Source organism: Topomyia yanbarensis, chromosome 2, assembly GCF_030247195.1.
Source record: "Topomyia yanbarensis strain Yona2022 chromosome 2, ASM3024719v1, whole genome shotgun sequence".
Classification (NCBI taxonomy): domain Eukaryota; kingdom Metazoa; phylum Arthropoda; class Insecta; order Diptera; family Culicidae; genus Topomyia; species Topomyia yanbarensis.
In genome coordinates this window covers 117,074,278-117,100,907 of record NC_080671.1, presented here as the reverse complement: position 1 = coordinate 117,100,907, position 26,630 = coordinate 117,074,278, and the positions used below count along the sequence as shown (strand labels likewise).

The 26,630-nt window shown below is 36.0% G+C and overlaps 3 protein-coding genes across 6 annotated transcripts in view; 2 read left to right on the top strand and 1 right to left on the bottom strand.

Moving 5' to 3' along the window:
- LOC131679296 (ATP-binding cassette sub-family C member Sur) overlaps positions 1–15,374 on the bottom strand; it is a 296,617-nt gene extending 281,243 nt beyond the window's left edge. Inside the window, exon 1 of one of the 4 annotated variants that reach the window (XM_058960005.1) lies at positions 15,285–15,374. The gene's annotated coding sequence lies outside the window, so the exon portion shown is untranslated. Of the gene's footprint in view, positions 1–15,039; positions 15,211–15,246 lie in introns of those variants that run through there. The other 3 variants (XM_058960006.1, XM_058960004.1, XM_058960003.1) reach the window with 3 other exon arrangements.
- LOC131679690 (uncharacterized) lies at positions 11,441–15,339 on the top strand. Its single transcript, XM_058960427.1, has 2 exons — positions 11,441–13,061; positions 15,221–15,339. Exons 1-2 carry the CDS (start codon positions 11,441–11,443, stop codon positions 15,337–15,339), a joined length of 1,740 nt encoding a protein of 579 aa, XP_058816410.1.
- Positions 15,375–24,413: 9,039 nt separating the features above from the next.
- Positions 24,414–25,483, top strand: LOC131679295 (RIP-like protein). The gene is made up of 2 exons (XM_058960001.1): positions 24,414–24,691; positions 24,761–25,483. Exons 1-2 carry the CDS (start codon positions 24,572–24,574, stop codon positions 25,247–25,249), a joined length of 609 nt encoding a protein of 202 aa, XP_058815984.1. The 5' UTR covers positions 24,414–24,571; the 3' UTR covers positions 25,250–25,483.
- The last annotated feature ends 1,147 nt before the right edge of the window (positions 25,484–26,630 follow it).

Sequence of the window (26,630 nt, the reverse complement as noted above, 5' to 3'; positions counted from 1 at the left end):
AAAGTATCGAAAGTCTCTCTAGTAAAAGCCTTTGGTCCGCACTTTTGGTACACGCAGGGAAATATGGCCTGTTTGTAACCACAAACTGTTTAGTTGAACTTCAAATTAGTAGAATGCAGAGTTTGCCTATTTTACATTTCAGTATCGTTTATTCTGCTGTGATTTTTATGCATTCAAGACCGAAAACGTCCAATGCATAAAATTTGCAGCAGAATGCGAGAGGCAAACAGGCAAATGTATGCTATCTATGCGTGACAGGTAATTTTTATGTGCTACTACAAATTGCAAAAAATTTTGTGTGAAATCCATATATATTCAATATAACGAATTTTCTCGGTGTAAATTTTCGACTGTTATTGTTATGAAATGAACGAGTTTGTATATACCGCACAAGGTTATGAAAATTTATCAAAATACAGTACCGATTTAGAAAATTTGTGCATTCTAATTAGTGAAAACACAGCCAAGAATCGCAATTGTTTTGCTGGTTAAAAGAAACAAAAATGATTAGTCGCTATGAAACAACGATAGAGGATTCCCAAGTAACAATTGAAGTTTTATAGCATGCTACAAGTGCAATCTAAGTTTTATGAGTGGCTATAAAACTACCATAAAACCTCAATTGTTACTAGGGTTATTTCTTCACTTTTTTATTTGGGCCATTTGACAGGTATATCCCGGAATCAAAACAATGATGTTCCTACCACTGATGCCAGCGACAATCCTAATCTAGTGTTCTGTATCTACTGTTTGAACAGATTGAAACGATGTGTGAAACTTGTATCATTTTCAATTTGAATTTGTGTTCATAAAAGGTACATTAAATGTCGAAACAGAGCTGCAAATTTTCAACAGTTTGTTTTGAATCATTTCATTTTCCATTCATTTTCAATTTCATTGACCCTGTGAATATCTCTTTACTGGGGTATTGACTAGGTTTTTCAAGCAAAACTACTCTGAACATAGTTCTTACTGTCCATGTAAGCTTGAAAACGCAAAACATGACGACATTTAACCTAAACTGGCCTCTACAGAGCAGATGACAGCTTTGGTTAGTGAATGAAAAAGCATCAATTTGAAATGAAGACGTACGATTCAGTTATGAAAATCCCGCCAACTTGAAAGTGAATGATTGAGGGAGGCTTTGAATTTGAATCATGGTTGGGTTTGATTGAACTGAAAGTTGGCATTTGAAAATGAAAATTTGCACCACTGTGTCGAAATAATCGTTGCTGGTAGATGCTGAACATGTTTAGAATATGATTCGTATTTTGTTTCGATAATTTTATTAGAGGGAATCATCCTGTCGTACGTTACTGAAAAAAGTCCCATTTGATCAAACTTTCCCCAGTGATCAAAGATACACCGTTTTATGGTATTGTCACGGGTCATATTTCCAATGGCAGAACGAAACACTAACGGGAACCGTACACTGAAGTACAAACTTCGACTCCTGCTTCCACGAAAGGGCAAAAGCAAACTGGCTTAACCACCTTTTCCTGCTCTTACTATGAACTCTAAATTGAATTTTGGTTAGGGTCGCAGTTCGGTAAATGCCGAATTTTCCTCTTCACACGGCTCCAAAAATGGCGTGGAGTACATTTGTGCAACATTCTAGGGTTAAAGAAAATGAGTAATTGAGGGGTAACATTTTGATTCGACATGCGTTTTAGGTTAAGATTTAAGTTGAATTTGAAAAGAATTCAATCCCAAAGAGAACCAAACTGAATTTATTTCATTCCGTCAATAACTTTCTTTGTTATCCTTCTCGCCAATTCGAAAGAATCTTGAAGCTATGTGAAGATAACTCGAAAAAACTCAGTGGATAAGTGAGTAACATACCGCACGAGTCAGGTCCGTAGAAAGAATACGGATCCGAGGGGTTCAATATAAGAGCCCCTACTATTGCAAATTACTCGAACACCAAAAAGTTTAGGCTCGAAATCCATTGAAAAAAATATATCTCTGTATATTATTCATAGTACATACGAACATATGCATAAGTATAGGCACTAGTTTTTGCTAACATGTGTACTTAGCGTAACAGCAGCTGACTAAATCAGACTACTTTTTAAAGCATTCCTGCCAATAAATTTCACCGTTTATGGTTCCTGTTGAAACGAATGTCTAAGATTTCAACCCGCAAGACCATATAGCTTGCCAAACGAGCTACTTTTCAAGAAACTTTGCTTTGTATTTGCGTTTAAGGTGTTGATGAGCGCCTTTTCTAATCGAGGTGTAAAATTCAGGTCCAGAAAGGTTCTTGAACTATTTGATGCAATTGGTTTCATCGTAAAATTGCGTTTTCCTTAATATTTGCGCAAGATAGCTTTTCTGTGTCGTAACTCAATCGACGCCATCTTGAAAACTCTTGTCAAAACAATGTGTTTCTATTTACGTTTATACATGTGTTAGTTGAGAGTAAAAATAATCGTATTTAGCGGTAGTTTGGTTGAGTAACAATCTTAAAATTGTGTCCGGATTTTGGTGCGAGCGGTTGTTTTTAATACCAGTGAAAGAATCAAACTGAGAAAACCTAGATGTACCTCAATGAAGTCAATTTCAACAAAAGTGCAAAAAGTAAGTGAAAATTTATATAAAAAGTACACAAAACTTCAAAACTCGATGAATTGAGTATAATAAAAATGTATGAAATAATAAAAATGGATGGGAAGCATTAAAAAATAAAAATACTTAAAACAATGGAAAACATAAGGACACAAATAAAATTAAAATGGAAAAAAAGCAAAACTGGAAAAGGTTGACTAATTAAAGTGAGGTAAAATGGAATATATACAGAGACAGGATGCAAGATTGAAAATATGAAGAAATTTGGAAGAAAATCATAGAAAAATGGCAGATATAAAACAAAACTAAAAATTAACATAATGAAAAAAATTAAATAAAATTAAACGAAGGACAAATAAGAAAAAATGGAGAAAATTTAAAAAATATTGAATGGACTAGGGAAAAAAACCATTAGAAATAAAGGTGGAACAAATTCGAAAGATTTACAAAAATTGAAAATTATTCAGAATAGAAAAAAAACAAGAAAAGTGAAGATTAGTCGAGAATAAAAGTGTAATAAATTCGAAAACGAAGAAAGATTTACAAAAATTGAAAATTAATTCAGAATAGCAAAAAGGAGCTAGGAAAAATAGAGAATAGTTGAATATTTTTCAGAAAAAGACAAAAACGAACAGATTAGGAAAAGAAAATGAAAAAATAAGAGACATTTCTTATACATATAACAGTTTGTGCATTCAATATTTTGCAGAGCTCAAGAAAAGTACACAACAAATTAGAGATGAAATGAATATCGTTATGCGTTTTGCAGGAATAAATTCTCGAATAAAACAAATAAATTATAGAAAATCAATGAATTTTAAAGAAAATGGAAAATAATTTAAATTAACACAATTATCAAAATTAATACCTTTTATGTAAAGAAGAAAGTCCAAAAATCGTAAAATCATCAAATTCGTATACTGATTAGAATAAAAAATATAAATAAAATTAAAAAATGGGCGAATGAAAAACATAATATAAATGAAATTAAAAACAGAAATTAATTTAATGAACTATAAAAATGAATAAAAGAAATAAGTTTACTCAAATTATATCAAATGTGTAAAAAATGGCGGTGCCGGTGGTAAGCGTGACCACCACTCACCCCGGTTGGTCTGGGTTCAATCTCAGCCGAGCTCGTTGAGATTTTCTGAGGTGAAAAAAATCTGTAATCACACCTTCCTTCGGAAGGAAAGTAAATCCGTTGGACCCCCGGTCCATAAGCTGATGGGTCTAGTCCAGATAGATCAGATCAGATCCAGATATCAGCTCTCTGATGTCGGTGTTCGCTTTCGTAGCGGAACGGAAAATAACTAGAACATGGAATGTATAAAATAAATCACGTAAAAAATTTAAAATATGGATAAAATAAACAAATTATTAAATGAAATTACTATTTCATTTGTGAAATCCTCAAATTAAAAAAATGAGCGATTAAAAGGAATGAATAAAATAAATTAAGCCAATATAAAATCAAAACGGAAAGAATGAGCAAAGTAAATAAGCCGAATAATTAGGAAAAATTATAAAAACTCACCTTATTAATTGTATTGCAAAATATATTCATTGAATGAATAAATGCGCGAAAGTAAAAAACTATAAAACGCGTTTAATGAATAAACGAATAAATGACATTAACAGGTTGGGGTGGTTATTTTCGGTGAAAAAAAATATCGTCCGCAAAAACAAATTTCATCAATACAGATGTCTATTCAGTCAATTTCTATACTGTAATAAAAAATTTGAAAAATTCAAAAATCGAGAAAAAATAAATAAAAACTCCCAATTACCTGGGAAATGATGAGAAGAACTGTGCGAAATTTTAAAACGAATGGTCCAGAAGATTTTGAGTTGTGATGTACACTACAAAATAAGTTCTCGCTCAATTTTCAATATTTTACCAATACAACGAAATACATTCAAAGCGATGGGAAAATATTGACTGGCCAAATGGATGCCCAGATATTATCTCACAAATCAACATCAATGTACCCCCCAGAAATCTTAGATCACTTAGCTTTTTAAGACTCGACTTTCAGCACACCGAGTATGGTCAGAACGAACCCATAAGGAATATGTGTAATGTTTTCAAGAATAGACTTAGGAGATTGACTTAGCTTATAAGATTATGTTAAATTATTTCTGTAATGTTATTGTAATGCTGCATACCTTGTATGTAATTTTGTTAATTTGTAATTTGAGATTAATGTAATGGTTCGAGGTCTGCTTCTGAAGTGAATCTTGAAATGGGCTTTTCGCATACAACAACATCAAAATTCATGTAGACCAACACGAGTAAGATGAAAAATAAGAAATAAATAAATAAATAAATAAATTATTACAGAATTAAATTAATAAAATAAGTAACATAAATGAAATCTATAAAATGATTTAATTTAATATCACGAACAAAATAACTTCTATAGCTAAAATGATTAAAAATATGAATATAATGCACCAAACTGATAAATTGAATAGTGTGAAACAAATGATTTAAATTAATAAAACCTAGAAAAATGCGACATAAACATACAACATTTTTAAAGTGTATAAAACTAATGATAGAAAAAGAAGCGAGCTTATAAAACGACAAAATGCATCAAAAAAACAAAATGAATGATACGAAGAAAACTAATTAAATGATAATACGAAATGCAATGCCAAAATTTACAAAATAATATAATGAATAAAACTTAAAAATTGGTCAAAGTTATTATTAACAATTGAATACAATTTATAAAATTAATGCAATGAATAAAAGGCATAAAATTAATGAACCAAATAAAATAATTCAAAAGAATAAATTCAATGAAATTGATAAAATAGAAAAAATAAGCAAAATAAATAAAATGAATACACGAATAAAATGCATAAAAAGATAAAGCTAAAAAATTAGGATCGGCAAGTTTATCTTATCTGGTATGTAAGGGTAGTAGGCATGCTCGCATCGAAATGGAAGGATATCCTCAAGGAGAGTATGGTACATTAGGTAAAAAGAAACTTTTTTGTTTTAGTTTGGCGACACAGAGATTGTTGGTATATTCATTCAACTTCCATATAACAATATTTTCTTAAGTTTTCATTTTAAAATATTGAAATTTGAGCGAGTCGCAGTGAATCTCCGAAGGTACCTAAGAAAAAATTGTCCACATGTTTCCCCAGGTAACTAAAAGTGGTTTTTCTTTTCCTTTGATTTTGGAATTTTCTGCAGCACCTTAAAACCAAAAACTTAATTTTCGTTTTAAAATTACTAGCTTGTTTTTCTAAAAGTATGAATACAATAATAATTTTAAAAAATTAATCGCAGTTACTTGGAGAATAATATGAAGATCTGTGCTAAATTTCAAAACGATTGGTTCACCTCGTTTTTCGAGGTGCCTCCAGAGAATCACTATTACTCGCACAATGCTCAATATTGGAATGAAAAATTTGGAAACTATTGTTAAAAAATTGCATTACTATGTGGAAATAAACTGTATGAACTAGCACTACCTGTATCATCAAAAACCGACTTTCTTAATCGAAAATTCTTAACAACTTCCCCATACCCCAATAAACGACGGGGCTTGGCAGCAGAGAGCTAAGTAACCCTTTCTGCTGGCTTTGTGTTCGTATTAAATTATTTCCCTAGAAGTAAAATTTTGGTAGCATTAACATTGCTAAAAGCGTCAAGTTTCTATCTGAAATAATTTATAATTTGTAGTTTATAGCTTGTAGATGAGCCTTTAACGACTATATTACTCAGAATTATGGCGATTCAAATTATCCCGCGGCTATGTGTCTGACAATACCTTCCCAAATGTTTTGTCTTCAAAGAGACAGAAAAATATGATATTTTATCAGTAACGAGAGACTTTACTTGCCCTAGGTAATAGACTAGCAATACATGTGTAAACGAAACAATCCATAAAATATCGTATTTCAGTATCGCATGACTGTAAAATGTCGCAAACTGCCTGTGCCAATATAAATATTAAACGTTGTTGATGTGCCGCGTAACAAAATCGAGATCCGCTTGGGAAATATCCATTCTATGAATTTAATAATATTTCAAAAAGATAAAGGCATTGAGTTAACAAGGTTTGTTATATTTAGCTGGTGATTGTTGGATTATATCAAGTTCCTGGAAACACCGCTGACAGAAAAAAAGACATTCATTTGATACAATAAACACCCACCTGGTCAACCAAGTTGATAATTCTCTGTTTGCCAACGTAACCCACCTCATGATTATTAGGATGTTGTAAATTTAAATATATTTACAATAAAAAGCAAGCTTGTCTGAAAACTTTTTCACCAATTTATGCAGCTTTTCGAATGATTTATTTAAATCGTGTATTTACCACACCAACAAAAACGACTGAGAGTTGAAAAAAAACCTAAAAAAATAACACACATTCAAATATCACCCAATACTGAGCACACTACACGAACATGACCTGGAATGAAAAGGAATTGGATTAGCATAAATCTTTGTCTGATGTATCACGATCTGACAACAATTGAAAGCAATGAAGCGTCCACCTAATGGATCACATGCGAAATGTGAATACAGATAGACGCACTGAAACTGGTGAAACTGAGAAAGGTATTAAAACCGATCCGAGAGAAACTTTTCGATCTGCACCGGGAACGCGTATGTGATTCACAAAAACGAGACAGCGAAAACGAACGGAATTGCTTTAAATGCACGTTTCATGAACAGAACTTTTCCGCGACTATAAATCAGTGGGAAATTGAACCGTTTATTTGCGCTGGCTATTTTTTAGAGATTTAATTACTATAGTACTAGTCCCTGGAGATATAAATTATTTGCTTAATCGTGCCCTGGATTTCGTCCGTGCAGTTATTTCACATGAAATTGCTTCACCCGGAAAATATCACGACCGAAAGTGGCACGCAAAGTTTCCAAACAACGAATTGAACCATAAACCAAATCTGAACCATAAATTGTTCTGCCACGTGAGTGAAAGATTCATCTATCAGCAGCCGACTGAAAATCTGTGTCGAACAGAATCAAGGTTCAACGGAGACCTGATTTACATCACAACTGATGGGTGTGTTTTCCCAGATCGGTTCTTAATATACAGTTACAGCTGCAGGGATTAAACAGCTTCAAACGTGATATTCGCTTGTTTGATCTTTTCCACGTCAAAACATTAACGGTGCTCGTCTGATTCCGAGAAAGACAATCAGCCAGGCTTGGGAGTAAACAATTCCCCGGCCCAATTTAAGCCAGCAAAATGGGATGCAATAAATAACCGTGTAATCACGCTGGATATCATCGACGGGGAGATACGGGAATGCTCACGAATGAACGAGTAACCGAACGTGCCAACAGTTGGTCCTCCCGGTTGCCGCAAGGATATTTATGGACCGTTAACAGATTAGGCGTATTAGGTGCAAATTTAGTCGAAATAACTGGGGACCGAAGAGGTCACCGACCATTGTCATGCAATTTGCTTGCTGGAAAATCACAACCAGATAGAATGTCCTAAGCCAGCAAATGACCATGCGTGTGCATTAGTTTGGAATGTAATGGCGTCGCATGGTTCCCCAACTGGATTTCTAATTCATTTAGCCATGCTACTTATGTTCGTTTCGTTACTGGCCGGATTTCTTTATTTTTCGAAATTAGGTCGTGTAAATCCTGGATTATTTAATTGAATTAATGGAATGTCGAACCGATCAAATAGAACAATCATTTGCGCGCATTATTCGAAAATAACGGTACTTTTCACCATTAATTCGAAAAGCGAACACAATATATACCAAATACTACAAATTTAGCTTGGGTCGTCATCGGTACTGCATTTATGATGCTCACAGTCAGATGTTCTTGTTTGTTTCGTGTACTTAGAAGAAAGGCATATGCTGATTTTCGATCGAAAAATTTGGAGTTTTTATTTTGGTACAAAAATTACGCAAACCACGAAAAATATCGCAAAACTACGATTCAGTTCATGTTAATACTACATACATCAAACATAAGTTGCACGAATAAATAGTTTTTTCATTACAAAAATTATGTTAATCTACTAATTAATATATTCGTTCGTAATTATTTATTGAATTAGAATTCCAATTGAAAAGATTTAAAATAGCAGATTACAATAAATTATTCAAAGCTTTTTAACGCGAATAACGCGAATCGGTGTCAAATTTAGTTTCCATTATTTTGAAATATTTCTTTTTTTCACAATTTTTCTATTTTCCATTTTATTAGTCTTAAAGTTTCGCTATTCTGCTGTATAGGTTTTGTTTTCAGTTTCAGGTTAAATATGAACCGGTACAATCGTAATACTTCATAGGTTTAAAATATATTGAAATGATCATCAAATTACTTCGATTCGCAGGCCTAGATCACTGATGGCGAATCAAAGATTATTGGAATATATTGTCCACTGTCGATAATTCCAGAAGTTCCGGGTTCCGGGCATATTTTTCACTAACTTAGTCCCAAATGGATGCTATAATCTGAAGTTCGGTGTTGAACCCTCCATCTACTCCTCCATCTCCTACCTCTCAACCCCCCTTCCCCTTGTCTCACCCCCCCCCCAGACCAATCTCCCACCTGCATTCTCTTCATACACTACACTAAAATAAGTTAGATGATTCCCGATGCATCCTCCCCCTCCCACTAATTGTATCCCTTCCCTTCTACACCAGGAAGTTAACATGAAGACAAAATTGAACTCACGCTGATTAAGCTATATAAATATTATATTTTTGTTTGTTTCAAGTATGTCAGTGTCGACATGTTGTTTATCAGTTTCATGACAGTCGTGCACTTATATATGATTATCAAGTGTGATAAGAATGTAATAGACAATTCCACATTGTTATATTGAACGTATCCAGGCATTAGTTCATAGTTTAGATAAATGAGAAAATCATAATTACACCACTAGTTGGATTAAAACAGGTTTTTCCATTTCCTTTATATTTCATATTTTTATTGCTATCCGTTTATTCCATTTTTGTTATTTATCGCTTCTTCTATGTTTATATCTTTTTAACATTTTCAACATTTAGCCATTTTCCGTTTTATTGCTTCGGTTTTTTTTAATTCTTTTCCTAGTTTTTACATTTCAAACATTTTGTATTATTGTTATTTGAATGTCTCATTCAATGGATCCATTATTATAATCGTTTACTTTTTTCCAGCATTTTAAAAATATTTTTGTTAAATTGATGCTAATTATATTTTGTTTAATTCATTTTTCTAACTTTTGTCTGTCTCCCGTTTTCCAAGTTTATTATTATTTTTTTTCATGATTATTATACCGGCCAATTAACACATGGACTGGGGACCAACGGTTTAGATTTCCATCCGAAGGGAGACGTGACCTGAGATTTTTCATCTAAAAAAATTAAACGACCTCGACTTTTCAACTATTGTTTAATTTCCATTTTCATTTCTTTCAATTAATTAGATTTTTTCAATTATTCTGTTAGCTTTGTTTAAATTTTGTCATTTTCTTTAATTTTTGTCATATTTCCAATTTTAAACGTTTCTATTGTTTTTAATTTGTGCATTTTCTATTGTCTCTCCGTTTAAAATTTTTTGTTCTATTTTTGCTATTGCATTTTGTTTCATTTTATGCATTTCATATTTTTACTTATTTATTTTTTGTTATTTTTTCCCTATTTGATTATTCTTTTTATATTTTAGTTGAGTTCATTTTTCTTTTGCTACTTTTTCCGCAGTTTGTACAATATGCTGTTTAAAGTTTTTAACATAAGATCTGCACAAAATATTTTGATGCAGAACTCGCAAAAATGTCATGAATCGGTTTTTTCTCGAATCCTGAAAGGTCAGCTATAATAAAGATAAATAATAAAAAAAAAAAGAAACGAGACGTCGTATATTCAGAGAAGTTTGGCAATATTTTAGCGCACTGTAGCACTTTGTATGACCAGGCCGAATTGGTTTCTTCATTAATGAATTCCGCAATTCTAGGCGGAACCAGATAATGTCCCGATCAAACCCCTCTCAATACCCACACCTGGATAGTGGAATCCGTCTCTAATGACACACGGAGAAACTTTTCTCTGGTATTCTTAACGATTCTGTTCCTGAGAAATTCCTGGACGAAGCGGCCCATATTCCCTCTTATTCCCCACTGATGCAATTGTCGCAGTACACCCTCTCGCCAGACCGTATTGTAGGCCTTGGCGAGGTCGAGGATCGCGATATCAGCGTGCTTGTTTTCCTCGAGTGCCTGACCGACTACCTCTCCAAACGAACCGAGATGGATACCTGAGCCGAGTCCTTTTCTGAAAGCAAACTGCCGGAGGTCGAGGAAGTTTCCCTCCTCCAGATAGGTCACAAGGCGCCGATTTACTAGTCTCTCCATCGTTTTAGCTATACAGCTAATCAAGTTTATAGGGCGGAAGTCGCTGGGCTCCTTTCTTCCGCTACTTTTTTTTGGGAATAGGAATGACCAGTGCCTCGCGCCAAGCTTCTGGGAAGTCTCCACCTTCCCAGACTATGTTCAAGCATTCTAGTAAGGCTCTTTTCGCCCTTGGTGGGAGGTGTCTGAGCATAGGGTAGCCCACTTCATCGGGTCCACCCGATTTCCCGCGTGTCGCACTTAGTACAGTGGCGAGTTCCATTCCAGAAAAAGGTTGATTGTACGGTGCACTACAGTCGAGTCCGAAGCTCGTTAGGTGTGCTTCTATGCCGGCTTTCCACCTCCTAAAGGATGCCGGTAGAGATTCGTCGGATGATAGCTCCTGAAAATATTTCCCGATCTGGTTTGCTATTTCCTTCCGAGTGTGCATCGGAGGAAACAAATCTGATACCTTCCGGGAAGCCAATGGGGTCCCGCAAGGATCCGTGTTGGCAGTCACCCTCTTTCTCGTAAGCATGAATACTCTATTCGATGCTTTACCGAAAGGAGTATTTATATTCTTATATGCTGATGATATCATTTTGGTGGCGATCGGAAAAACAAAAGCTAGAACCAGGACAAAATTGCAGGCTGCTGTTAACGCCGTAGGCCGGTGGGCCGAAGCAACCGATTTCAATACTGCCCCAGAAAAATGCGCTATTGCACACTGCTGCAACTCCCACCACGTTGCTTTCGATCGACCCGTGAAACTCGCCGGTGCAACTATACCATTTCGCAAGGAACCGAAAATTCTCGAAATTAAGGTAGACCGGAGAATGACCTTCACATCCCACTTCCAGCAAATAAAAAAGGATTGCGAAAGCAGGAAAAGACTAGTTCGCACCATAAGCTCCCGCCACACCAAGTGCAACAGAAAAACAGCTCTAAATGTGAGTCAAGCCCTAATACACTCAAAAATATTCTATGGCCTTGAGCTCACCTGCCGAAACTGGGAGGGTCTGGCCACCACACTAGCACCTGTCTACCATGGTGCGGTTAGATTCGCATCCAACCTGCTCCCTAGCACACCGGCGGAAGCCGCCTGCATGGAGGCAGGTATTTTACCATGTCGATGGGCGATAGCGATCAACGTTGTGAAACGAGCACTGAGTTTCCTAGAAAAAACGACAGGGGGAGAATGTCAAATATTAGATATAGCTAAACATATCTACTCAGAATTCACTAATACCCAACTCCCTGCAATTGCCAGCATGCGCAGGGTCAGGAATCGCCCTTGGAACAAACGCTGCCCAAACCTGGACACCAAACTGACACGTATCGTAAAAAAAGATGATCCTCACAGCGCAACGCAACCAAAGTTTCTGCACTTGGTCAACCGCAAATACCAAAATCACCACAAAATCTTCACTGACGGATCAAAGCTAGAAGAAGAAGTTGGAATAGGGATACACGGTATCTGTGAAGGATTAGCTCTACGTCTGCCTCCAGAATGCTCGGTATTTTCCGCAGAAGCAGCCGCGATCGCCGTTGCCATACGCAGAAAATCCGAAAGTATACCAACGGTAATTTTTTCCGATTCTCTCTCGGTCATCTTGGCACTCGAGACCGGAGAATCGAAGCATCCGTACATCCAGGAAATCGAAGATACCTGTGATATTCTCACTACGATTTGCTGGGTTCCGGGCCATTGTGGAATCAAGGGCAACGAGACCGCTGACCATCTGGCCTCTATCGGTCGGCGAACGAGGTCAATGGTTACCCGAGAAGTCCCGGTAAATGATATCACTAAATCATTCAAGCAGAAAGCCTCCAACCACTTCATCGACCACTGGACGAACCTGCGAGGACACCCACAGAAAATCAAGGGATCTCTCCAAAGATGGGAAGACAGAGAGAGCAGAATAGAGCAAAAGGTACTCTCGCGACTCCGTGTAGGACACACCAGAATTACCCACGCCCACACTATCTCACGAGTAAATCCACCACTATGTTCCACATGCAACAGCAGGTTAACAGTCGAACATATACTCGTCAACTGCCCCGTCTACGAGGACGACCTAAGCTACAACGATGAAGACATGAGCCTAAACAAGAGCGAGGGAGAGGGCAGACGGAATGATCAGCAAGCGACAATAGGTAAACCCAACCATTGCTCACCATCAGGGATACCAGGCATATTTTTCAAATGTCTTCACATTTCATTGAAAAATGTCTTCATTTGACTTCACCGACCAGAATTCTGAATCGGTTTTAGATTTTGAGCCAGAAATCGGTCAGACAACCGAAACAAATTTATCTTCTAAATGAAAAACCCGTCTTCACAGCCTTTCAAATGTCTTCAAAATGAAGACATGTCTTCACATCTGGCATCGCTGCTCACCGTCAAGAAAGAAAATCAATACGAGAAGCGAAAAGCAGTGCGCCCAGAAAAGCTGCAACAATACATGATTTTTTCGATTATTTTATGAATTGTAATTTTTTTTTCAATTGTTTATTAAATCAAAAAGGGCAAATGACCCTTGGAGTTAAAACCTTAATTAACCAACAAATAACAAACCTTACTTTGTATGACGGATATACTAGGAATTTCACACGTGCCTCTTATTATTCTAAGTTCTAGAAAGAAAATATATTTTTACCATTTTTTTTTTGTTAACCCTTTCATGCCCAACTTTTTTCTAGTCCATGTATGGTTTCAAAACAACTTTTCCTTGAAAACGTTGACGTCAAGAAACACGAAAAGCCTTTTTTCGTAAAGTTAGGTGCTTCCCCCGCAGTGCTAGAAGCTGCTCAATTTTTACCTTCCAATGCACAATGCATGTCTCTCAGAATGTTTACAACAGTCCAATTGCGTCAAAAACGTAGCCAAAGACAGTCTAAACTGATAAGTTTTATCAGTTTTCAATTATATTGCAACATAACGAAGATATATGAAAAACTTGTTTTCCGTCGTCAACGTACACTGTTCCTGGCAGCACTGCTCCATCGGAATCCAATTAGACTAAGTGCAATAACTTCAGTTCTAGAGCTGATCCTTGTAACTGTTAATACTCAAATGAAAGGCAATAGTCACATTTATTAGCCTTGCTTATTATTGTGAGAAAATCTTTCCTCAATCAAAAGTTATAGCTGTTTAAAAACGTTGTTGTCCACAAACAACATGGGCATGAATGGGTTAACGACCTATTGAGTCAATTTGTCAGCTATTGTTACGGCATTTAATTAGCAAGGGACTGGAAGGTGAAGCATATTTTTCAATATTAAGAGCCATGTACTCAAGGGAGAGCAAGGAGTTGAAGGGAGAAAGTTTAGAAAAGCGTGGAAGGGTCATATGAGCAAGCTTAGAGCTTACCGGCGACTGAACCCTTTGTCTGCAACCGTAGGAGTCAGAGTCTTTTGGCATTATAAATGCGAATCACCTGAGTCTACGGCATGTCCGGACAAGCGTAAAGTAACTTGTTATTTCATGCTATCGGAACTTAAAATAACATCTCGAGCTAATTCAAACACACGATTTAAACAAGAAAAAATAAGGGTCGACATCAACTGCGTCAGTGCAACAACGGTGGCAGAAAGCAGAACACCATATCTTCATTATCCAGATATGTTTTCATTGATTCACCCCCCAATTAGTAGTATAACGAGTATAACCAGAGTCGGATTAACAAGAGGGCACCGTGCTCCACTCCATGCTATCAACACCATCTCGCACGTGACGACAAATTTTAATTCCGCTACAATGAAAGTGGCTTGGTCAGCTCCGTTTTTTGTTCGTTATGCTATACACTCATGTTATTATTTATTACACTCGCTTCCATCGCCCGGCTACGAAAGCGTCGTATGACATAAATCAATATTTAATATGTAGCGGGAGACACTTTTGTATTTTGCGTAAAGAATTGAGAATGGCCTTTTTACCCCATAAACGAAATTTAGTAGCTGAACATGTCCTTACTCAGTGAAGCCATCGATGAATTCAAACACGTTTCGATCCCTACACCGTGGATCTGTAGTACATCACTGAACTAAGGCCACCTGATCCCCCATCGCCCCCATATATCATCGATGCGTTGACCGATTCAATTCATGAAAACCGTTACCGATACCGACTGACACCATATTTTCAGAGCAATAATTTTGCTTCACACGGATATGGGCAAAGTTCGACACTTCGGTGGATGTAAACAGCTCTCGGAACACATTTCACTCTCCTTCCCCACCCGGTCCGAACGGAAAGTAGTAATCCACCCGCGGGTAGTGTTAGTGTTATTCTTCGGTCCGATTTACACGTCCAGGTGGACCGCCGAAGAACGATAATCACCAGACGCTTCAAGCTAATCCGATGGTAATCACCTTTACCGTGTTATTCTATACATTCAGTCTAACGGTTTTGAGGAGTCTGAGGGATTGGTAAGACAAATAGCTGCTCGCGAGGTAGATACGTGCACGGGAACTAAATATGCACTTGACATTTTACTAGCAACAGTGTATTGGCAACTTGTCGTAATTAGATTAGTTAGTAACAACCCACGCCGCAATGCTGGTGAACGTTCTAATTTGTTACGGCCCGGCAGTGATTTCCATATTGGGTGGAGAAAATCATGACAACGTTGAAAACGTTGGAAAGCATGGCACCAGCAAAGCGGTAGAATCTTGGGGAAGTCGATATCAGCAAAAATTTGTTTACCTCAAATATTGTGTGGTGAATCTTTTTTCGACATTCCAATTAGTCAACACTATGTGGGGCAACTATGACCTACTTGAGAAGCTTTGTCACGGCCAATTCGGCGACATCGATACATATACCGTGGTAGATTAGGGTGACCATACGCCATGGTTTCCCAGGACATGTCCTGGTTTTGAACTGACTGTCCTGGTGTCCTAGGATGTCGAGGAAATGTTTGAATTCTCCTGGTTTATAGTCTCCAAACTTTTTTTCGTTAAGTTTTCTGATTGACTCTTGTCTAAGTCATAGCTACGGTCAACTGCAACCAGAACTGCAACGTGAACTCCGAAGTAAACTACACCTTAAACAGAGTACGAGAAACAAAACCCTAAAGTACTCGAATCGCGAAATCTCTCGAACATCTCTTACATTATGGAATTTTTCTATCGTGCTGGAAATCCGCGAACATGTTTCACGTTCATAAAAGAAAATAACTGAGACAACAATAACTATCATGGAATAACTTCATTGAGGGCTGTCCTGAGCTGGTGATTATGGAATAGTTGAACTGCCATATTTTCTTAGGATAGTTGAACTGCCAGATTTTGTATGAAAAATAGTGGCAACCCTGCTTCAGAGACTAACGTGCCATGTCAAACATCATACATAATAGGTACTCTGGATCATCGCGTTCAAACTGACATTACTTACACCCACCTATCTACCTCTTTTGATTGAGTGAACCTCGATTTGACAATTACTAAAATGGAGAAATTTGAACATAATTGCAGTGTTTGCATTTGTTTCGATCCTGGTTCACAAATTAGGAAATGGTTTCATTGGAGATTGCCAGACATTTACTTTTGCATCAGGAATAGCTCAGAGAGGCTACTTGTAACCGCTGATGTTTCAACTTTACTTCAATGCCGAGTAGTTAGTACTAAAGACGGCCTTTCTCAGACAATTTAAAAATATTTCATATCATCCGCTCGCTCAATTGAGAATTGCAGATTTCTCCAAAAATAGATTAAAATCTTCGCTGATTGTGGTGTAGCAAGAATCGCGTGTGTAGAAATCCGAAGAAGTGCCCGGGTTGTGAATTCTCCAGAAAGACATTCTAGCAGAGTATCACCAAACACGAGCGAGACGTACCGGTGGGGATGGGGGTGCTCCCTGTTAGATTGTCCTGGGTTTTCATTCGCCTAACATGGTCGCCTTATGGTATATCAGTAGAAGTTCACTATACATATAACAATTCCACAGCAATATAGTAGGTCAGAGAACTTGACTATCTCCGATTCGAACGGGACTTTCCAGTTGTCATCGGTTGTATAAAAAAAAACTAAAATGACCCCAATTAGCGAGCACACTACTTTTTAAGATCTCAATATGGTCTCAAATGACTGTGCGAGGTTTGTGGAAGGATGGTTACTCCCATGTTTTGCGCATCGCATTTAAAATTTGTATGGAAATTTTTACGGAAAAACAATTTCGTTTTGCATCCGCTCAAACAACCATGAAGTGTACCTACAATGTGATTGTTCCGGAAATGGTAACTTGCTAGAATCATTGCATGGACTTGGTGTCTTCTAAAGCAGTGATTCTCAACCTGGGGTCCGCGGACCCCTAGGGGACCCTGGAGTCCTTGCTGTGGGTTCGCGGAGAAAAATATTTTTTCCAAATGGATATTGAAATTTTAAATCTTGTTTTCTAACAGACTGAAAATTATATATTATTAACATGCAAAATCGATGTTTAACCGAGGGGGTGCGCGACAACCCGGGATGATTTCTAAGGGGTCCATGATACGAAAAAGGTTGAGAACCGCTGTTCTAAAGAACTACTCAAAATGATTCACTAAATCAATGAAACTGAACTCTAATATTAGAATTTATTCACCCATCAGTGACATCGTATCAATCTGATAAATTTCTTTATATGTGATATTTTCATATGCTCAATCAATAGCCAAATAGTCTAGTGATGCCTGTCACATAAATAAGCCCCAAACTTTGAACTTGCTCATATGACCCTATTCCACGCTTTTCTAAACTTGCTTCAAACTAACAAATTTGATGAAATGAATAAAAATAATGCACGAAGAGAATGAATAACATTAATTAAATAATGAAAATGAATAAAATATATGAACTGCTAAAATAAGAAAATAAAAAAATTACAAAAAGAAATGAAATGAATAAAATGAATAATAGGAATAGCGTAAAAAAATTAATTAAAATAATAAAATTAGATAAATTCCACAAAATCCGTCCGAAAATCTTTAAAATCCTGGCCAACCATTTTAGATTTTGATGAGATTTTATACGTTCCACGGGCATGGATAACTGAACATTTTCCACAGTCAATATAAGATTATTTGAACACGAGAGTATTTTTTTAAAAAGGGCGTAAAAGCTTCTATAAAAAAAATTGTTCGATTACCGTATTTTATACAACAAAACTCTCTGAGAACGAGTTACAGCAAATGCATGCTTTCATACGAAAAAATATGCACTGAAAAATATGCTGTGCTATTTTTCCCAAAAACAAAAGTTTATATTAAAAATTTAAATTTCAAAAAAAACATTTTTTTGATTTTTTATTTTTGTCAACGAAACCCTAAAGATCAATAAAAAAAATTCTAACAATAACTTTATACATGATATTAAATTTAGTACTGATTAACATTCAAAAATGTACTTTTATTACAGAATGCAATTCACTTAGAATTTTAAATTTCAAATCAAAATGCATTTAACAAAATCCCTCCAAAATGCGATACTTGTCGATTGCTCCAACAAAAACATTTAATTCGTGTAATTATGCCCTTTTTAAAAATTATTCGCGTTACCTCATGATAAAACGTCAATAATCGAATATGTATCGTTTTAAAGACGTTAAAGGATTTTTTTTCTGTGTACACTCCGGTTTTTTTCTCCGCGGTATTTTTTACGCGGATTTTTGAATTTACACGGTTTTCATTTATGTGGAACTTTTAATTTACGCGGTATCCATTAACGAGGTTTCCATGAACGCGGGTTTTTAAATTTACACGGTATCCATTAACGAGGTTTCTATGAACGCAGATTTTTTTTAATTTACGCGGTCTTCATTTAGGCGGATTTTGAAATTTACGCGATTTTTATTTACACGGTTTTCATTTACGCAGCTTGTATCCCCGGCGTAAAAGAAAACCTGAGTGTATTTAGATCTTGGAGATGCTTTCAATCAATAAAATTTCCTAACAATAACTTTTGACATATTTTTAAAATTCATACTGTTTGAAATCATAGCAAATATAATTTTCTTTTTGAATATGATTTAAAATGCCATTTTAAATCAAAATTCTCATAGCAAAAATTTTCTTAAATGTGGCATTTCTCGAAATATTTTAAATGTTGTTTTAACAAAACAATTATTTTTTATTGCGATCTTTTTGTAAGTTATTCGTGTTTCTGCATCAACAACAATAGGTTTTTCAAATGGCCCATCAAATTTCCTGTAACTTTCCCTTTGACTATTTAGTTGAATCATATTTGGGTAGTTTTTATTTAGCTTACAAATATAATATCACCTTTCGATCATGTCCATATGAGCATGCCTAGTTGTAGTTTTCCGTTCTAAGTCTATAACTGATTCGCTCTAGAATACCTAACCGTCTTTCAATTTCATTGCTTTCGTTTCTTTTAAATTTTAAATTTGCCGAAAACAGCTAACAAAATCGATAGAGTAGCATTCTTGAAATTACAAGTCCAATTTTTTTACAAATAAATGTTTTCAGCCCCATTGACCACGAAATTCAATTGGAACCAGTGCCATTTGTTGCTACACAGTAATGTGCTTGAAAAACATCAGAAAAAAATGATGGCGCTCAGTTCGGTTTGGCTTAACGCAGGCCAACTATCTTTCCAATGCATAAGCTCTAACTGTGATCCTCGCTAATTTACGTGCACAATACGGAGCGCTCAAACGAAATTCAACACCTCTCTATTAATTTTGGCATTGAAACTTTAATTCTCAGCAAAATGCAAATATGGGCAACTGAAACCTTCACTGTAATTTAGAAGAGTTAAAATATTGCTTGTGGCACTAAAAACTGGATTCTAGCCGCACTGCGCACTTACTATTCTTCTATTAAATTCTTCTCAAAGAGTGGTTGGTTCGACTGGTCTGTCTATGAAAGTACCATCTCTATCAATTCAAATACATGTGTTTTGACAGCTTGCAGTTATCAGTAGCAGTTTGATCATTCGCACTTTGAAAGTTTGGAGTCCAGGCTGGTTGGAAGTGCGCAATACTTTCAGTCCCCATCCAGAATTCAGAGGGACTTTGGGCGAATTTTTCCCGGTGCTCATGTGTGGATATTTTTTAGACTTTGATCCGTTATTTTTCATAAAAGTTCATTCCAATACAATGAATATACATTTTCAATAATATCATCCCAAAACAGGTATTCTTAGTTTTCAAATGACATATTTCAACATATGTTTCATATAAAATTCAATAGAGATACGAAATGTTTAAAAAACACACGTGGAATGTCTCTTTTCAAAAATTTTATCTTCAAGCATCCATATTACCCAGTTTGACATGCACTATTATTTCCTTAATCATAGTATATATAAACGCGCAGTCTATAGGGGAGACTGAGGAGACTTGATCCCCGGGGAGACTTGATCCCATCATTGTAACTCAAAGGCGGATCAGAATACATTGATCGAATATACTAGAAAGTTGCGCAGTTTTATCTAAACATAAGTTTCTTTAACACAAAAAAATAAATTGCACATGTGTTACCGAATTTTTACCGATTCAAAGAAAAAAATCTCATGAGAACTGAAGATTTGTTTTCTAAATGTTCAAACTTTTATACAATTGATAAAGTCACCCACTACATACTATACTTTTGCATACAGAATTACAGGAGAATGTCAATTATATGAATACGTTATGATTGAGCTGATTTGTTTTTTCAACTATTCTTGTACTTGCTAAGTTTGCTGAAATAGATGCTATGGGTTCACTTGATCCCTTCAAATTTGTGGAGATTTGATCCCCTTCGCCATGCTTCATACACACGACTGAAAATAACCAAATTCACACCAGAACAATTGAAGTCATTGTTGTCATAAAATAACCAAAAATGCTGTCAAAAATGAACGCTTCATCGTACAGAAACTTAACTGTAATTGTTTACTACAGTATACGTAGCAACTATGCATCCCACATTTGACGTGGAGTCAACCATAAAAACGACAGCTTTCAAATAATTGCACAAAGATTTGTGGAATTCGTAAAAAAATCTTGTGCTCTCAACAATATGTAATATGTAGTAACAAAAATAGTAATATGTAATCACAACAATTTAATCAATACCACAATACATTTATAACGTTTAATGGGGTTAGGTACCTATTTTTGTCCCATTAGGGAGGGTACAACATTATTTCATTATTAAGTTTATTATTTCAGCTTCTTTGCTTTGTTATTAGGAGCCATTTTTTATTTCGATTATAGAGGTTTCAGCCTTAAGGTCATTCGCCTCTTATTAAGAGCCAATATAATAACAAAATTCTCTTGAGAATGGTGAAAATCTTCTGTTTGAGCGCAGCAAAAACTCTAATCGAGTACCCCAATTATCTCAACACCTTTTGAGCAAATGCGTTGAGCAAAGATGGCAGACGCTGCTCCAACCAAAGGCTTCAGATGGGTAGGATGATAATAGAAAAAGGGTAAAAATAGGCTTATTACCCTACATGCTCTTTTAAACACGTAAAAAATAATCAAGTGTCCCCAAATTAGGGATCGAGTCTCCACTAATCAAAGAATTTTCCAGTTTTTTGTTGTTTCCCAAAAATGCTCATAGCTCATATCCAGTATAATATTTCCATGTAATTTTTTTATGATTATCAGTCAACCCTAGAAACAATATAAAACTACAAAAAATACATAGTTTTTGTATCATTCCACGGAATAGGATTGAAAAATAAAAAAGGGGATCAAGTCTCCTCAGTCTCCCCTAATTGAATTAATTTGGAGTTGATGTAGTTTCCGATGTTTAGTCACATAACTGTCCATAGTGAAACGTTTCGAAGAATTCCCTTCATCTTCAAGGTAAAGCAAAGTATGAACACAAATTATTTATAGTTTCCTCATAATACAAATATTTTGCAACTTTTGTCTGATATGAGCCGTGACAGACCTTGGGGAGGCGCTAAAATCTGCTTTTTAAAATAAGTGAGATTAAGTCATGAAATTAGTCAGAATAGGAGTACCATTTCCAGGTACACACCAAATTATTGTTTGTAAGTCGAACTGAAAAAGAAAGCCAAAGCAGACAGCAAAAAGGCGCATAACTGAGATTCTACCAAAGTCGTCAAGAGACTACGCTACGGTCCTGTTAGTCCAGAATAAACAACAAAAAATAGAAAGATTTCAAATTTCAACAAAAATACAGTCGTGATTCGCTGGTTGGGTCACACCTCTGTTCAACTAACGAATTTGATTCGTTAGTTGAACAGACATTTTTACATAAAAACACTTATCATCCCAATATAATATGAGCGCATCCTGAGATACACCGTTTTGAAGAGAAAAAACCGCAATTTCCCATATAAAATCGCAAGCGCACAACACTAAAATACCGACTTGAGTATTCTGAGTTCAAACATATTTTTTCGTGAAGTAGACGAGAAATGATGAAAAACTATGTATTTGGTTTGCTTCTAGCAGATCAGGGTCGATTTTTATGACAGTTTGAAGATTTTCTCAATTTTGGCCAATAAAAATGGATTTTTATATGAGAAAATCGGAGTACCTATACACGTATACATGTTCGCCTGCACAACAAACCCCATGTACGTACACGGTGTGCGTACAGGTAGGTTCAAGGCACTACTTTTCTCTTTCTCATTCTCATCATCACTAGTGTTGACTCTTTTTGCCTTATGCAAATCGTTCTCATTTACGCACCAGGTGTACGTACAGTGTACGTCGTACACGGATGTTTGAACTAAAGCTTGTACACCGTTCGATTGGGTTTGATGTTCGAGGCGAACCTATACATCGAGACGAAGCATGTCTGAGGTTGAACGCGTACACGAAATTTTGTACACAGGTACAACATTGTCGATGTTCATGGGAAGTCTGCTTAAAAGTTCCCATTTATCTTTCGCTAATGCCGAGGGGTGACTCGATATACTTGTAACAGGTGGTAAATTGACTGAGTCGAATCTCTCGTTTTGTTTTTGACAACACTAATAAGTGCGAAAGCGACGCACAACTCAAAAGTACCTGAATTTACAGTAAAAGAGCTTAATCTGTAGGTTTATTTTTGCGTGCACGTATACGTTATATGGCACTATTACTACATACTACTATTACTACCTTGTGTAAAATAATAAACAATGACGGCAAAAGCAAATGGGATTGTTTTAAACCAACAAACAGCATTAGTGTCCGTGAGACCGGCCGACAAGAGGTCAATTTCACTAAGTTTTAGGATGTGTCGTTGCTTTCTAGTTATCTTTCTTTTGGAGTTCAAGAAACAACAAGTTGTCGTTTTCTTTGATTGTTCTGGTCTACTCAGATAACGAAGATCAAACGAATACCATTAAGGGAAAGCATATTAAATATGATCGCATCGTTGATCCCTGGTAACAGTATCTGGATCGTGTGGCTTTCCTGCGCCACATTTTGGCATGACGGATTTCAGTGCGGGACCTGGAAACATTAAGTATATACGACGACTTCAACGTTGTTCCATAACTGTTATGCTTTCTATTCGGATCACGACAGGTGATTAGAAACAAGCATTCGTACCCAAAACACTTCGGAAGACATATCAAAAATAGTTTCCCCTCTTATATAGAACCTAATCTAATTAAATTTGATTGTTTAAGCCAATGTTCATGAAATTGGTTTATATAGAATGCAATTTTATTCAAAGCAAATTAGTACAAGACGAACCAACATATTGGCAACCGTGTTCTGATATTTTCAACCAGAGCTGTCATTTATACCGATTTATTTGTATTTTACAGATTTTTGAGCATAGATACAGATCTGACGCAGAATACAGATTTCAGATACAGATTTATAACGATTTTTTAAAACTTTCTTTTAATTTTTTTTTTTTGTTGAACCCTCCCTGCAGTTGTTTCAACCAATTAACTAACAATGGCCATTTAATGTTATCATGTTCCATTTTTTTTATTTTGTGCAGCAGGCGATGCTTTTTATGTATTTAGCCCAGCAAGAAATTCTTACCCAAAACGTCGATAGGAACTTTTGGCGAGGGGCAAGTAGTAAATCTTTAATACGACGCAGTGTCAAAAGTTGCACTTTATTAGTGACTTTAAGTAACATGAAGTACATTAATTACTGCCAATATTTTAAAAGTACGTGTTAAATCCATTGTAATTTAATCATAGAGAAGAATTTAAGTACACCGCATTCTTACATTAAATACGCAAAACATTTTAATTTTTGCCAATATGTACTTTAAATACTTTAGGTACTTGTACATCGACATTAATTCCATTGAGTATCTTATTAAGTACAATACAATTGTTTTTAAATCCTTTAATTACTTTAATTGCATTTCAAATACGTCGGTTTTATCAATACGACGCACTCTACTAATGCTGGCCCCTCGACTTTTGGCTTCAGCCTTCGCGCATCTCTCCGCCTTCCAACACTAGCAAACCGTATGTTCTGCCACACCTATTTTATAGCTCATTGCGTTTTTTCACTTTCTCATCATCGAACTGTCAAACACAGCTGTTTTTCTGACACCCCAAAGGAAAAAAAAAAAAAAACACAGCTGTTTTATAAACGCGCCAATCAATATTTTGTGTACTCAGCTCAGCGAGAAATCTTATTTGGTGCGCAAAAAGAAGTTTTTGTTAACAAATCGCAAGTTTATTTTTATGAAAATTTATTGTTTCGACTGTTCTTGTTAATATAAGGACTATAGAAAATGGAGCTGATAAGTTCTCCACCTGTATACCACACTAGTGCTGCGCAAAAATGTCGATCGAGAAACGCTGCCCATCGATTCAAATATGGCTCCCCGAAATTAGTGGACATGATGCGAGAGGTTATCTATTGTTCAATGGTGCACAATTGACAACTTACAGTATTAATCTAAGACCGACTTTTTTTTTAGAAATGTCGCCTTCGGATAAAGGAAGCCCGCAATGACCATCTGCTCCGGAAGCGTAATATTGCAAACGAGGAGAAAGCTTTATTGGAATCGATTGTTCGTCAGGAGCTATCTGAAATCGAGAAAGATATCGAATTGCAGGAATTGATTTTTCAGGAGCTGATTGCAGAAACAAACGAGTGGTTGTTCGAAGAATACGAACGTTCGGAAAATTACATGATCGATGAGTATGGGCAAGATGTAGTGTTCTGCCCGGTTTGCCAAAAACACGAATTGACACAAGCCGAATCACAACTGATTCGATGCCTTTGTGGTATGCAAGTAAGACACGCTAACCTCGAATGTTTTGGAAAAGTGCTACGGTACACCGTGGATGAACACGAGCCGCGGTGTGGTGCTAGTTTGCAGTTCTTTATGGAACCAGTAGGAGAATACGGACAGCTGAATGCGTTTTGCCCTAGCTGTGATTACTACAAAAACCTGACGCAGTGAATCGTTGTTTGTATATTTTTGATTGCTTCTTTTTGTTACTATTGTTAGACTCACCTCATTATAATGTATGACAATTATTTTTCGGTAAATTTGATATTACGTGGTTCTCTGAAATTTGAATTTATTTTTTGACTGTCTGTTAAATGTATGATGTTGGATTTAGCTTCAAATAAGCCTGGTTTCCAAAGATTTGTCATTCCCATACCGAGAAATAAAAATTAGGGAGTAAAACGAGGAAAAAGGTTTATTTGTTTACAGGGTCCCACTGGTGGGTTGGTTACATAGACTCAAGGATAGACTAATGACATTTAAGGATAGATGAAAGCTTAGCTTTAATTGTCGAACGCAGCAACAATACTAAAAGCTGCTGCAGTACAATCTTCTTTCTTCGTAAGAAACCGAGAGTCGCAAAAGCTGGCAGTTATTGCGGAAATATGGTCGTTGACTTTCAGTTTACATCGAAAGGAAAAATTGAGCAACATCGATTGAAGCTAATTACTTTGCACTTGTTTGTGTTCCACTCCATTCCATTGTGTTTACACAAATCTTGAACTAGGTCGATATCAGCACAGTTTAGATAAGATTTTATTTTTCGGAAGATCTTCAGGTCGTCAACATATTCCAGAGTGGATTCGCTCGCAGAGGTCGTGAATATAATGAAGGAGTCCCCAGTCAGTACTTCGAAAACAGCCGACTCTCATGTCAAAAGACAGAACTGCTGTTCTTGGATGATCGAGACATCAATCAGTACTAGCCAGTAGCGTTAGACGTTCATACACGTTGTGTGAACTGTTTGCATTTAGTGTCTAACTGGTACCAATTGAGTAGTATTGTATAGTAGGATAGGGTGCGCGTTTCAATATTTTGAACATCTTGCGGCAATATACATGAAACTAGAGCTTTTTTATGACGACACATAAATGTCCGCACCATAAAATAATCTCATTCCAGTAAATTACATCCGTAATGAGATTCGGAATATTAGCTTAGAAAACTTTCAAGTATCTAAATGAACTTCTGCAAACTGTTCCCATATTTTTTCTGCATCAAATTTATATCCATTTTACAACTACAATATTATAGTTTCACCAAAATCCCAAGTTTTAATACCTTTTCCATTTAATTAAATTCACGTTAACTACCACCGAAGCAGCGCCATCTCCTAAACATTTTCTTGAAAGTATTACATAATTTGAAGCTAGTCTTGATCTATCGTCTAGCTAACAGCATAAGATGGTTTCAGTTACTGACGAGTGGAACACGAAACATTAAGGCACACGCACATTCTGATACAATTTGGCTAAAAAAGAATGCTAATCGCTGGACTCTTCTTCGAATCAGTGTTCGAGAAGGTTACAAATATTATCGAGCAAACACCAAT

What these genes read in the sequence shown, in the direction of transcription:
- LOC131679690 (XM_058960427.1), top strand. Translation starts at nt 11,441, where the DNA reads ATGAATACTCTATTCGATGCTTTACCGAAAGGAGTATTTATATTCTTA. An exon ending in TGATCAGCAAGCGACAATAG is followed by an intron (nt 13,062 to 15,220) that starts GTAAACCCAACC and finishes TTACACGTCCAG; the next exon opens with GTGGACCGCCGAAGAACGAT.
- LOC131679295 (XM_058960001.1), top strand. Translation starts at nt 24,572, where the DNA reads ATGGAGCTGATAAGTTCTCCACCTGTATACCACACTAGTGCTGCGCAA. An exon ending in TAGTGGACATGATGCGAGAG is followed by an intron (nt 24,692 to 24,760) that starts GTTATCTATTGT and finishes CTTTTTTTTTAG; the next exon opens with AAATGTCGCCTTCGGATAAA.